The sequence below is a fragment of the Lepus europaeus genome, chromosome 12 (genome assembly GCF_033115175.1).
Source record: "Lepus europaeus isolate LE1 chromosome 12, mLepTim1.pri, whole genome shotgun sequence".
In the NCBI taxonomy this organism is placed as follows: Eukaryota; Metazoa; Chordata; class Mammalia; order Lagomorpha; family Leporidae; genus Lepus; species Lepus europaeus.
In genome coordinates, this window is record NC_084838.1 from 62,409,812 (window position 1) to 62,423,157 (window position 13,346).

At 40.1% G+C, this 13,346-nt stretch overlaps 1 protein-coding gene across 1 annotated transcript in view; it reads right to left on the bottom strand.

Moving 5' to 3' along the window:
- LURAP1L (leucine rich adaptor protein 1 like) overlaps positions 1-12,904 on the bottom strand; it is a 45,863-nt gene extending 32,959 nt beyond the window's left edge. The window contains exon 1 of the mRNA XM_062207043.1: positions 11,893-12,904. Within this exon, the coding sequence (XP_062063027.1) occupies positions 11,893-12,192 (300 nt within the window). The 5' untranslated portion in view covers positions 12,193-12,904. The remainder of the gene's footprint in view (positions 1-11,892) is intronic.
- Positions 12,905-13,346: the final 442 nt, after the last annotated feature.

Sequence of the window (13,346 nt, forward strand, 5' to 3'; positions counted from 1 at the left end):
GAAAGATTTTTGTCAAACCATACTAGTTAGTCAACCAATAACCCCATAAGTTTTCTAGTGTGTCTAAAATCACTGATCTAAGTGATAAAAAAGTCATATTTCAGGCTTCCTTGTGCATTATGGCTTTGCAATACAATTTTGCCATCACATTCTAAAATGATAGCATACTAGAGTATGGTTTGATTTGTGTTCATGGTTACTGTGTAATCCTAAACAGACACTCAGGTATTTTTATCTTAATTAGTTCTAGTCCTTTTCTTTTCTTTTCTTTTCTTTTTTTTTTTTAAAGATTTATCTAGTCCCTTTCTACTCTCAGAAAGAACTAATTTTCTCTCTAGAAAACCTATGTGAACATCTGTGTGTTCTAGTATTTTCTAATCAAATAGTTATGGTAAGAAGCAAAAGGCTCTCACCAGCTCCTACGAGGAGACCACAGGAAGCTTTATCCATATTTCTGAGAATAGTCTTACGATGGACCTGTGCATGGTTTGCATTGGTCACTATGACGAAAATCCCAAGGGGTCAATTAGTTATTAATTTGTCTTACTCTGTGGAATGCATGTTCTGGAATTTATGTAGCTGATTTTACTAGGGCAATAATCATTCTAAGTGATGTTTCTGTGTGGAGATGATCAATACCAAATTTAACAACTCAGATATAGTATGTGCAGGCAAACACATTATTTTATATATTTACACAATACCTTCTCCTCTGAAATAGCATAAAAAGAAGAAAGAGAAAGATGAATGGTGGGAAACATTCTAGTCTCCTCTTTTTGATAAGAATCAAAGGGTTAAACCATGAATCAAATGGAAAGAGCAAAACACAAATGGTTAATGAGTGCTTACTATCTAGCGGGGAGGATCTCAGCTATTTTGCATAGATAATCTTATTACTTAAATTATATGTTTAATTATTCATAGCTAGTAAAAGGCAGAAGTATGACTCCTTAAATTTAGCTATGCCTTATTCCAAAACCCATACCCTTTGATTTAAAAATATATAAATTATATTTATCTACCTATAATTTTTCTTAGCAAAACATAATATATACATAGTGCAGAAGAAATTTTAAAAAGCCCACAAGAGAAAAACATGTTGCTCACAACTCCACTATGCACTGATTCCACTGTTAACACTGTATTTTATTACATTGGTTTGTTCTGCACATGTATACAACCACAAAAATTTTCTCTGGTCCATAAATACTTTTTACATAATTTTAATAGGCTTAACAATTTCTATCATGTGCACATAAACAACTTACACGTCATACTGGTAATTTAGATAATTCCAACTTTTATTTCAATGATATATGATTGAAATAAAATATATACACATGAACTACATTTTTGTACAAATTCATTCTTTCTTTAGAATAAATTTCTGTAGTGTTATTTGCATCAGCATTTCTAGGTTAAAGGGTATCTCTTTTCTTTTTCTTTCAAAAAATAAAGCATTAAGTTTCCCTTTATGAGTACCTTTCAGTATCACTTCCAGAAGCAGTGCAGTGGAGTGTCTGTTTCCATCCTTGTCCTTGCAGAGCACTGCATTTTACAAGAAAGACTAGTGGAGAACTGGTGGAGAAGACCTTTCATATATCTTCCCACCAGTAGTTGTATGATGTTCTTTTCTGTTTGTGGGGATGGTTAACTCTGTTTCTTTGCTTCTCCAACTGCAATATTTTTGTATTCTGTACAACAGAGTGACTACCTGTGAATTTTGTCTTTTGCCAATAAGGTATCTGAAGTCACAGCACTAAAAATTGTACATCAAAGAGAAGTACATGTGTGTAGTGTATATATATATATATGTATATATATAAAAGGAAAAGCAGAATATATGCTGAACCTAGAAAAAAAGCTGCAACATGAACTCCTAGGAGTTTCAAATTTAAAACTATACACACACACAAACATTCAAAGATAGATTGCTATAATGATAGCTAAAGCTATAGAGAAACTAAGCATCCATGTATATGTTCAGTAAATTTCTAGAAAGAGACATAAAATATCATTTGTAGTTGTCATTTCTAGAGAATGGAAATCAGTTGATAGATCAGCCATACAAATATCAACAGAGAAACAACAGTGCTAATGTACAATATAGAACTAATTGATATCCACAGAACATTCCATCCCACAACAGCAGAATAGCAAGTGTTACAACTAATAGCACGGAAATACAAAGAATCATTAGGAATTATTATAAACAGCTATATACCAACAAATAAAAATATAGAAGAAATGGACATGTTTCTGGACATTTATGATTTACCAAAATTAAGGCATAAATATATAGAAAATCTGAGGGACCAGCATTGTGGTGCAGCAAGTAAAGCTGCCACATGCGACATTGGCATCCAATATGGGTGCAAGTTTCTGTCCCAGCTGCTCCACATGGTCCAGCTTTCAGCTAATGGCCTGGGAAAAGCAACAGAAGTTGGCTCAAGTGTTTGGGCCCTTGCCATCCACATGAAAGACCCAGATGAAGCTCCTGGCTATTGTCTTTGGTTTGGTACAACACAGCCCTGGAAGCCATCTGGGAAGTGAACCAACAGATGGATGATCGATCTCTCTCTCTCTCTCTCCCTCTTTCTCTCTCTCTCCCCTCATCTCTCTCTGTATCTTTGATTTTCAAAATAAATAAATAGATAGATAGATAGATAGATTTAAGTCTTCTAAGAAATCTGAATAGACAAATAGCCAAGACTGAGATTAAATCAGTAATAAAGACCCTCCCAACAACAAAAAGCTCAGGACCTGATGTCATCAGTGCTGAATTCTACCAAAAGAACTATTCCCAATTCTTCTTAAACTATTCAAGAGCAATTAAAAAGGAGGGAACCCTTCCAAACTCATTCTATGAGGCCAGCATTTTCTTAATTCCAAAACCATAGATAAAACCATAAAAAGAACTGCAAACCAATATCCGTGATGAACATAGATGGAAAAATCCTCAATAATATACTAGCAAATCACATCTAACAGCATATCAAAAAGATCACCCACTTAGATCAAGTGGGATTTCTCCTTGGTATGCAGGGTGCTTCAGCATATGCAAATCAAAGAGTGAGATGTCACATTAATTAAATGGACAAAACTCAAATCATTTTCTCAGTAGATGTAGAGAAAACATTTTGTAAAATGCAACACTCGTCCCTGATAAAAATCTGAATAAATGGGTGTAGATGGAAGGTGCCTCAATATAGTAGAAAGGCAATATATGATAAGCTCACTGCCAACATTGTATTGAAAAAATAAAAGTTGTTACCATTTCCAGAAAGTACCAGAACCAGACAAAGATGCCCACTCTCATCACTATTATTCAACATAGTTTTGGAAGTTTAAGCCACAGCCATTAGGAAAGAAAAATAAATCAAAAGAATACAAATTGGAAATGAGGAAATCAAATTATTCCTGAAAGCAGATGAAATGATCCTTTAAATTGGGGAACCAAAATTCCACAAGAGACTCATAAGAGAATTCAGCAAAGTTGCAGGATATAAATTCAATGCACAATATCAATAGCGTTTTTATAACCCAACAATGACCAGGCTGAGAAAGAACTTATAAGAGCAGTCCCAGTCACAGTGAGTTCAAAAAAATTAAATACCTTGGGATAAATTTAACAAAGGATGTGAAAAATCTTTGCAATAAAAATTTAAAAACAACAACAAAAGAAACGAAGACATAAAAATGGAAAAATCTTCTATATTCATGGATTGGAAGAATTAATATCATCAAGATGCCCATACTACCCAAAGTAATTTACAGATGTGATTTCAATCAAAATTCTAAGGAAATTCTTCATAGAATTAGAAAAAAATCATAAAATTAATATGGAGACATAAAATACCCCCAAATAGCCAATGCATTCTTAAACAATAAAAACACAGCTGGAGGCATGATGATACCTGATTTCAAGAAATGCTACACGGTTGTTAAAATGAAAACAGCCTGGTACTGGCACAAAAAACAGACATGTAGACCAATGGAAAAGAGTAAAAATCCCACAAGTTAATCCACACATTTACAACCAATTAATCTTTGGCAAACAAGTTAAAATCACTCCCTGGAGAACGGACAGTCTCTTCAACAAACAATATTGGGGAAACTGAATTTCCAAATGCAAACGTTTGAAACAAGATTTCTACCTCATGTCCTATACAAAAATCAACTTATGATGGATCAAAGATCTAAACTGAAGACCTGAAAGGATCAAATAACAGGTGGAAAAAATAGGGAAAATGCTGCAAACATTGGCCTAGGTAAAGACTCTTTCTCCTTCTCCTTCTCCTTCTCCTTCTCCTTCTCCTTCTCCTTCTCCTTCTCCTCCTCCTCCTCCTCCTCCTCCTCCTCCTCCTCCTCCCCCCTCCCCCTCCCCCTCCCCCTCCACCTCCCCTCCCCCTCCCTCTCCTTCTCCTTCTTAATTCCAAAGTCAGAGTTACTCAGGGAGAGGAGAGGCAGAGAGAGAGAGAGAGAGAGAGAGAGAAAGAGAGAGGTCTTCCCTCTGCTGGTTCCCTCCCCAATTGGCTGCAATGGCTGGAAGTGTGCTGATCTGAAGCCAGGAGACAAAGCTTCTTCCAGGTCCAGGTCACCCACGCAGGTGCAGAGGCCCAAGGACTTGGGCCATCTTCTACTGTTTTCCCAGGCTACAGCAAACAGCTGGATCGGACATGGAGCAGCTAGGACTTGAATCAGTGCCCATATGGGATGAGCGGACGCTTTACCTGCTAAGCTACAGGGCCGGCCCAGGCAAAGCCTTCTTAGATAAAAACCCAGAAGCTCAGACAATCAAAGAGAAACTACAAAATGAGATTACATCAAGTAAGATGCTTATTCACAACAAAGGGAACAATTAACAAAATAAAGAGGCAACAAACAGAATAGGAGAAAATATTTACAAACTATGCATCTGAAAAAAAGATTAATATCAGGAACATACAAAGAGTTCAAGAAACTACAATAAAACAACCCATTTAAGAAATGTACAAAAATATAAACAGTTTTTTTTTTCAAAGGAAGATATACAAATAGCCAACAGACACATGAAAAAAAGACTCAGTATCACTAGCCTTCAGGGAAATTCAAATACAAACTATAATGATGTATCCCCTATCTCCAGGTAGAATGTATACTATCCAAAACTCAATAACAACAATAATAATATAACAAATGCTGGTGAGGTTGTGCAGAAAAGGTATCCTAATACACCACTGGTAGGAATACAAGTTGGTACAGCCATTATGGAAAATAGCATGAAAATTTCTCAGAAAACTAAAAATAGATCTACCGAATGACCCAGCTATCCCACTCTTAGAAAATATATCTAAAGGAAATGAAAACAGCCAATGAAAGAGATAACTACATTTCCATGCTTATAGCAACTCAATTCACAATACCAAAGGTACGGAATAAACATATATGTTCATCAACTGATCATGTGGTATATACACACAATGGAATATTACTTAGTCATATAAATGAAATCCTGACATTTGCAACAACCAAAATGGATGCAACTGGAGATCATTATGCTGAGTGAAATAGGCCAAATCCAGAAAGACAAATGTCATGCTTTCTTTTTTTCTTTTTTTTTTTTTAAGATTTATTTATTTATTTGAAAGGCAGAGATACAAAGAGGCAGAGGGAGGGGGAGAGAGAGAGAGAGAGAGAGAGAGAGGTCTTCCATCTGCTGGTTCACTCCCCAAATGGCCACAATGGCCAGAGCTGAGCTGATCTGAAGCCAGGAGCTTGGAGCATCTTCCAGGTCTCATAGGTATGTGCAGGGGCCCAAGCACTTGGCTCATCTTCTACCGCTTTCCTAGGACATAGCAGAGAGCTGGATCGAAAGTGGAGCAGATGCGTCTCAAACCTGAGTCCATATGGGATTCCAGCACTGCAGGCAGCAGCTTTACCAGCTACACCACAGTGCAGGCCCCATTATGCTTTCTCTTATTCGTGTAAGTTTTTTTTTTTTTTTAAGATTTATTTATTTATTCGAAAGTGTTACACAGAGAGCGGAGAGGCAGAGAGAGAGTCTTCCATCCACTGGTTCACTCCCCAGATGGCTGCAACGGCAGGAGCTGCGCCTATCCAAAGCTAGGAGCCAGATGCTTCCTCCTGGTCTCCCATGTGGGTGCAGCGGCCCAAGGACTTGAGCCACCCTCCACTGCTTTCCCAAGCCATAGCACAGAGCTGGACTGGAAGAGGAACAGCTGAGACTAGAACCGGCACCCATATGGGATGCTGGTGCTTCAGACCAGGGTGTTAACCGGTGGGACACAGCGCTGGCCCCCCGTGTAAGTTAATATATAAAGAAAGTATAGCACTTTTGTGGGTATCATATTATTGGTTCACTGAATCATACCATGTAAATGACAATGCACTCTACTTTCCAAATGTCAGGATTACTGTCATGAATCCTTCATTCTGTGATATTAATATCTCTGTTTTCAAGTAAAATAGTATATATGTGTATGTATATGTCTACATTTGAAGTCTTGATGTCTTTATCCTTAATAGTAAACTCTTAATTTGCATAGCTACCAGCACTTTTAATTTCTTGTACAAGACAGATTTCCTTTGAGAAATCCCCTGAGCTCTATCTGCTCATCTCAATCTCATGCCTGATCTCTGCTGTGGCATCTGGTACCTGCTGACATGTTGGTTTGTAATCTTTCTCTGACCAAATTACATTCCCACATTATCTTTTCAACTGTTTTGTGAGCTCATCAAATTAGATGCCTCCCCCATTCTAGCTTCTCAGCCATACACCTAAGGGTATCTAGGTGATGGAAATTGCCAAGCCTCCTTTGAAGCATGTCTAAAGCAATTGTGAAGTTCAATTAATGAAATTTTCTCTTTTATGTGAATTTAAAATATTGTTTTTCTTTTCATTACAAAGCAAGGAAACCATTTTTTAAAAAGAGGAGGAGGTAGATGTGGAATAGACCAGTTAGAGAAAATATGAACAACAACAAAAATCAAGTATAAATCTACCATCCTCAAGAATTTTAAGAATTTTGACATTTTTGATTGATGTTCTACTATGTTTGTATTGGTCCGTGTACATCTTTGTGTCTAGTCCTGGGTATTACTTAGAAAACTTTATTAAAGCAGATGTTGGGGAAACAGGCAGGGCATTTTAGTGCCTCAGTAGGAAGGGAGCGATAAGTAACTACCTTCATAATGTTATGCTTCTCTGTTATTTAGCTGCTATGCAAACTATTCCCAAAAATATGGAAATAAGGACATAATATTTTCAAGTCAATTTTTATAATGGCATTACATTCATTTAATATTGATAAATCATCTTCACATCAGACATAATTGCCTAAATTCCAACATGTGGCATCAATAGATATTTTAAACTATATTTTTTGAACAGTAATTACTAGAAAGGCAAATATGGGAGGCTCCATTAGATCCCTTCTCATTTCCATTTTCTATTATTTAGTGATAGCTTTGACAATCTTATGCACTTAAAAATTCTTGCAGAGTAAAATAATGAAAATAATGTTTCATTCTCAAACTATGACAATGAAATAGCACTAAAACCTTTTAAATATCTTATATGACAAATGCGGAGCATAAAATTTAGTAATAAATATTTAGGCACAGATTTTGACAGGTTATTTATATTTGTTGGAAATTTGGGGAATTACAAGTAATTGGGCCATCTTCTGCAGCCTTCCCAGGAGCACTGGGAGTTGGATTGGAGAAGCTGGGACTCAACTAGGGGACACTGTTGTATGGGATGCCACTCTTGCAAGCCAACACTTAGCCCATTGCACCAAAATGCCAGCGCCCACAGACTGACATTTTTAAAGCAGTCTTTTTGTTATATATTCTCATGTTCTTGTGGCACATGTTGATTATTTAATGACTGCATATATTAAGCAACCCTTACCACATTGTTTTTCTGGATCACTGTAGATGAAGAAAAATTCCTGGAATTTAGACTGTTGTGGAGAAATAACAATGTATGCTATGAGTTCAAGTTATGATTCTGTTCACTAATTAGCTATGTGATCTTAGGTCTACTTTCCAAATCATCTCTAAGCCACAATAATCACATTAAAAACTTGGATGAGAACACCTCCTCTTCCTCATTCTGACCTTAGGCTCAAATACAACAGATGTTAAAATACCCTGTGAACCAAACAGTAGTGAACAAATATTATTAGGCAGACTTTACATGGGAGACTTGACCCTTGTTTCCAATTTTATTATAAATTCCTGGTGTATATCTCTGCATTTGCTCATTTTATTGTCAAATTTCCTCATCTCTAATTCAAAGTGAAAGCTCTTTGTATTTGGAACATTTGTCCCCTTCTCAAAACGTCTTGATGTCTACCTTGGATTGGACTATTGTATCAAATGTGTCCTTGAAAATTGTTTTCCAATGTTTTCCCTCCTATACTCTTTGTTACCTGCGGTATTTTTATATTGTTTTAAGACCTTTAGCATTAAGAACCTGGCCACAGAATCAACTTCTTTCTCCTTTTTTAGCCATCTCCTTTGTAACTCACCTGCTTTATAACTCATCTCACAAATCTGAGAGAGCAGTAACAAGAACATTTTCAGATAATAATGAAGGAAATTACCCATGAAAGCATGAAAAGAAATGAAGAGAACAATGATGAAACCCTGTGTGTAAAGAACCTTAAGTGTTGAGAGCACTTTGCTGGGAAACTATGCTGTACTCTGTCAATGGACACACATCCACTGTAAAGGAAGAGTGATGGGGTTGGCATTGCAGTGGGTTCAGCTGCCAAAGCCAGCATCACATATGGGTGCCAGTTCGAGTCTCCACTGCTCCACTTCCAGCTCATTGCTAATGCACCTGGGAAAGCAGAAGATAATGAACCAAGTGCTTGGGAACTTGCACTCACGTGGGAGACCCAGATAGAAGTCTGGGCTTCTGCCTTCAGCCTGTCCTAGCCCCAGCTGTTAAAGCCATTTGGTGAATGTACCAGCAGATGGATGAACTCTCTGTGTTCCCACCCCTGTAACTCTGCATTTCAAATAAATAAATAAATAAATAAATAAATAAATAAAGGTTTTGAGAGAGAAGAGAAGGAGGAGGCAGAGGAGGGGAAGAAGCTTAATTCTTGGAGGTCTTTAGGAAGGCTTATGTATGGCTAAGGCACTTAGGAAGGAGTTCTGAGGGCAGGCCGAAGTGTGACAATGGCAGAGCATCCAGAGGACTAGTCTGTGAACAGCAACTCAAAACAACAAGCACGAGATGTGGGATGAGCATAACATCAAGGAGTGTCGTAAGGGACAGAAACGACATAGAAACCATAGGTCACACATTAGTTTTAATCCCCTAACTGCTACATGGGCCAGGAGGAGATAGGAAGAACTGCAAAATTGCACCTGTGTAATGTTTATCTCATTACACTGTCACCTATACATTAAAATGCCTGCTAACACTTATAAGAGTCATATAAATTGAGGGAGAGATGAGCTCCTTGGCAAGAGAAGATACCTATTATAAACCCCTCCCTCTACTCCCCCACTGTCAAGGTTGGTATTTGCTTGATTGAGACCTTTAGTAGAATACAAAATTAAACACAAAAACATCTATTCTGGCATCAATCCTTCTAAATCCATAGATGTTGATCTTAACATAGAAAATATAAGGAATAATAAGTTTAGCGATCGGCTGTTGGCTGCTGCTGTTTATGTTTCTGTTTGCTTTTGGCAATGAATATTCTGTGATCAATATGCACAGCAAGATCTGGTTCAGGAAAACAAATTGCTAACAAATCAATGGAACGTTCATTAAGAAACACAGATGTCTAGAAGATATCCTTATTCGAAAATAACCAGGCTGGCGCTGTGGCTTAACAGGCTAATCCTCCACCTTGCGGCACCGGCACACCGGGTTCTAGTCCCGGTTGGGGCGCCGGATTCTATCCCGGTTGCCCCTCTTCCAGGCCAGCTCTCTGCTATGGCCCGGGAAGGCAGTGGAGGATGGCCCAGGTCCTTGGGCCCCGCACCCGCATGGGAGACCAGGAGAAGCACCTGGCTCCTGCCATAGGATCAGCGAGATGCGCCGGCCGCAGCGGCCATTGGAGGGTGAACCAACGGCAAAAAGGAAGACCTTTCTCTCTGTCTCTCTCTCTCACTATCCACTCTGCCTGTTAAAAAAAAAAAAAAGAAAGAAAGAAAATAACCAGGATTTTTCTTTACCCTGTAGTTCTTGAACACACGTTGATATACCACAAAAAATAAAGGGCAAATGAGATCTGAGAGCCCTTAATAGGCAGGCTTCTTGACTCCTTCATTTTGTATTTTAGTGCCTATTTAATTACCAGGATATAGTAAATGCTTAATAAATAATTGTCAAATGACTAATATGTATAAACCTATAAGTGTGTGTATTTAGATAGTGAAATACGAATACAGTAATTGAATCATTCGCTGTACACATGGAGCATGAATACATTCATACATATGGGTACAGGTATATATACATAAAAAGGAGCTCAAAAATTCATGGAAATATGCATTACCTTTTAATTTCACTTTCCACAAATATTTTTGAAGCATCCTTATGTGTGATTATATATATTTATGTGTGCTTGTGTATGTATACATATACTGACATTTAACATTTGGAACATTCCAAGTGGCAAAAAAAGAAATACTTGAGACACAAATATTAAAGGCCTTTGGCAGAAGCCTTCATCATCTTGGAAGAGGTTTTTAGAGTGACATCCCAGGGTTCTAAACATAGGACATGACCTCTGAAGACCAGATTTCTACACAAATATATTTGCCAAGATTATTTTATTCTTGGAATTTATTCCCTGCAGTCTTCCAACTGCAGAAAGAGAGGAGCTAGGGCAACTTCTTTTCGATGCAAATCCCCAGTGGACCGGGTCATTTTTGTAGGAAAATCTCACCATCCTGCTGGTGATAGAGGCCCACTGTTCCTGCCTTCCTCCTCTCCAAGCTGGTAGCCTATGTTGTTGCTTTGTGATCACTTTCTTCAAAGGATGTAGGGGAAGCATAATATCCTCCAATCAGCTCATCCATGTAAAAATAAATAGGTGTACAGGTGCAAATGACTTGCCCAAGAACTTATGCCAAGTAAAGATGTCTCAGCCTCAATAGATCCAGAATAACTAGTATTGTGAAACCCTGTACTAGTCCCGTTGTCCTATGCTTAGGCTAACATTTGCAAACAACAGAGACAACAACTGATTATTTTAAACTGAGGGACAAGGGTAGGAGGCGGTTAATTAACTAATCCCTAGGCCTGGGGATCACCTGTTTCATGGATCAAAACAGTAAAGCAAGCTATCCACAGCAGTTTCAGGACGAGTGGGCCATTGTTTTCAGAACCAGCTGTGGTTCTTCCATAGTGGCCTTAAAACAGCTGCAGCTGGTGCATTTAGGAGGGCGGTGGGGCGGGGCACGGGAGGCGGAGCAGTCCTGTTGGAAGACCCAGCAAAGAAGGAAAACCGCAAGGACCCCGGCGCGCCACCTCTCGGCAAACCAGGAAGTCCGTCTGCAGTAAGCGCATTGGATTGAGTCACCTTTCGAACCCGTGTAAAGTGTGAACGGCGCAAAGCAGGCCCCAGATGTGTGCAGTAACTGCAGACCCTCAGCAGCCGGGTGCCGGAAAGGCTGCGGGCGGGCACAGCCTGGGCAGGGTGCAGTGAGCCGGCGCTATCGGAAAGTACACAGAGCAAAGCAGACTCTGTAGCAAACCATGACCGAGCAAAGTCCGTGGTAAACAAGCCTGGCTGCAGCAGCTTCTAGACGCGCGCCCCCAGCGCGCTCCTCCACCGCGTTTCCGCCCCATCCTTGGATTCGGCCCCTCTTTCGGCCCCGACCCTCTCCCCGCCGCGGCCGGCGCCTGGCACTCACCATCTCTTGCCTGAGGTGGTGAAGCTTGGTCTCCAGCCTCTCCACGCTGCTGGAGTGGCCACGTCTTGGGGAGCCAGAGGTTGGGGAGGAAGATGAGGAGGACGACAAGGAGACAGGGAAGCTGCAGCTGCTGCTGCTGGTACTGCAGCCACCGCCGGCGCAGCTCCCCCCGCAGGGGTCCCCGTCTCTTTCCCAGGGAACCGGCTCCTCCCCGCGGAGCGAGCGCACTAGGCTCTCGGGGACTTTGCGCCCCAGCTTCAGCTCGATGTCTCTGAGGTCTGGCAGCGGGCAGTCTTCCATGACTTTGCGGGGACGGGGATAATGGTGATACAAGGCAGCAGATGAGGGGCAGCCTCGGCCTCAAAGGCTGCAGCGTGATCAGCAGCCCCCTGGGGTGGTGCCCGGCTCTCTATCCTCGGAGGACCGAGGGCACCGTCCTCGCCATAACCCCCAGTGCGGAACCAGCCTTCACAGGACGCGGCGGGTGGCAGTCGCGGTTCCCTGACCGTTGCGACTCCCGTGACACTAAGATTGTCCAGATCGCTTCATTGTCTTCCTTTCTGGCCACTCCACTGCAAAGTTGGGTTAATTGATATTGCAGAGAGGGAGGGAAAGCCAAGTATTCAAGTTGTTTTTTTTTTTTTTTTAAAAAGAGAAATAAACTGTTTTCGCCTTAAAGGGGAAAAATTTTCACATTATAAAACTGTCCATTCACACCCCTGCGCCGGTCACTGCCTGCCCATCTGGTACTACGCGACAGAAAATAATGATGTGGCCACACTCCTGGGTCGTTTCATTTTCCAAGCCATATGTCTGCAAGCTTTCGAAATATCCTGGATTGGCAGATAAACTCTCCGCTCAGTGACAGAGGAGGTCGGTGGCGTGCGTAGAGGCATAAAAAAAAGAAGAGATAGTTTAGCAGGAGTTTACAGCTTCCTTGATGCCGCAGAAATGCCCTTCTTTCCAACGAAGCTTTTGATCCAAGTCATTGTGTTCCTCTGAGCCTCAGAAACTTTAAACTCCGCTGGCAGGTGGACCAAACCAGGGCCAACCCTACTACCGTATTTCACAGGCAAGAAGAGCCACCGTAATTTCCTCAACCCTGCAAGCTCTAGCAGGGTTTCAACTTCATGGCTTAGTTGAGAGTATTCTCAACACCCTATCTTCCTAAAAAGCGGGGGGTGGAGGTTGGGGTTAGTTTAGAAAACTTTCCTTACAAGTTTACACAATGAAAAGAATGAAATGGATTTACCAAAAGTTCAATGAAAATTCCAACCAGAATTAATTGTCTTACCAAATGTTACAGTGTGTCACTGCAACAAACTAAATATTCAGGATAAATTGTATGAGTACTGAGCCAGCAGTGGAATTTTAAAAGGAGGATGTTACTGAGTTACTTTTTAAATTTATTTTAAAGATTTATTTATTTATGGGAAAGTCGGAGTTGCACAGAG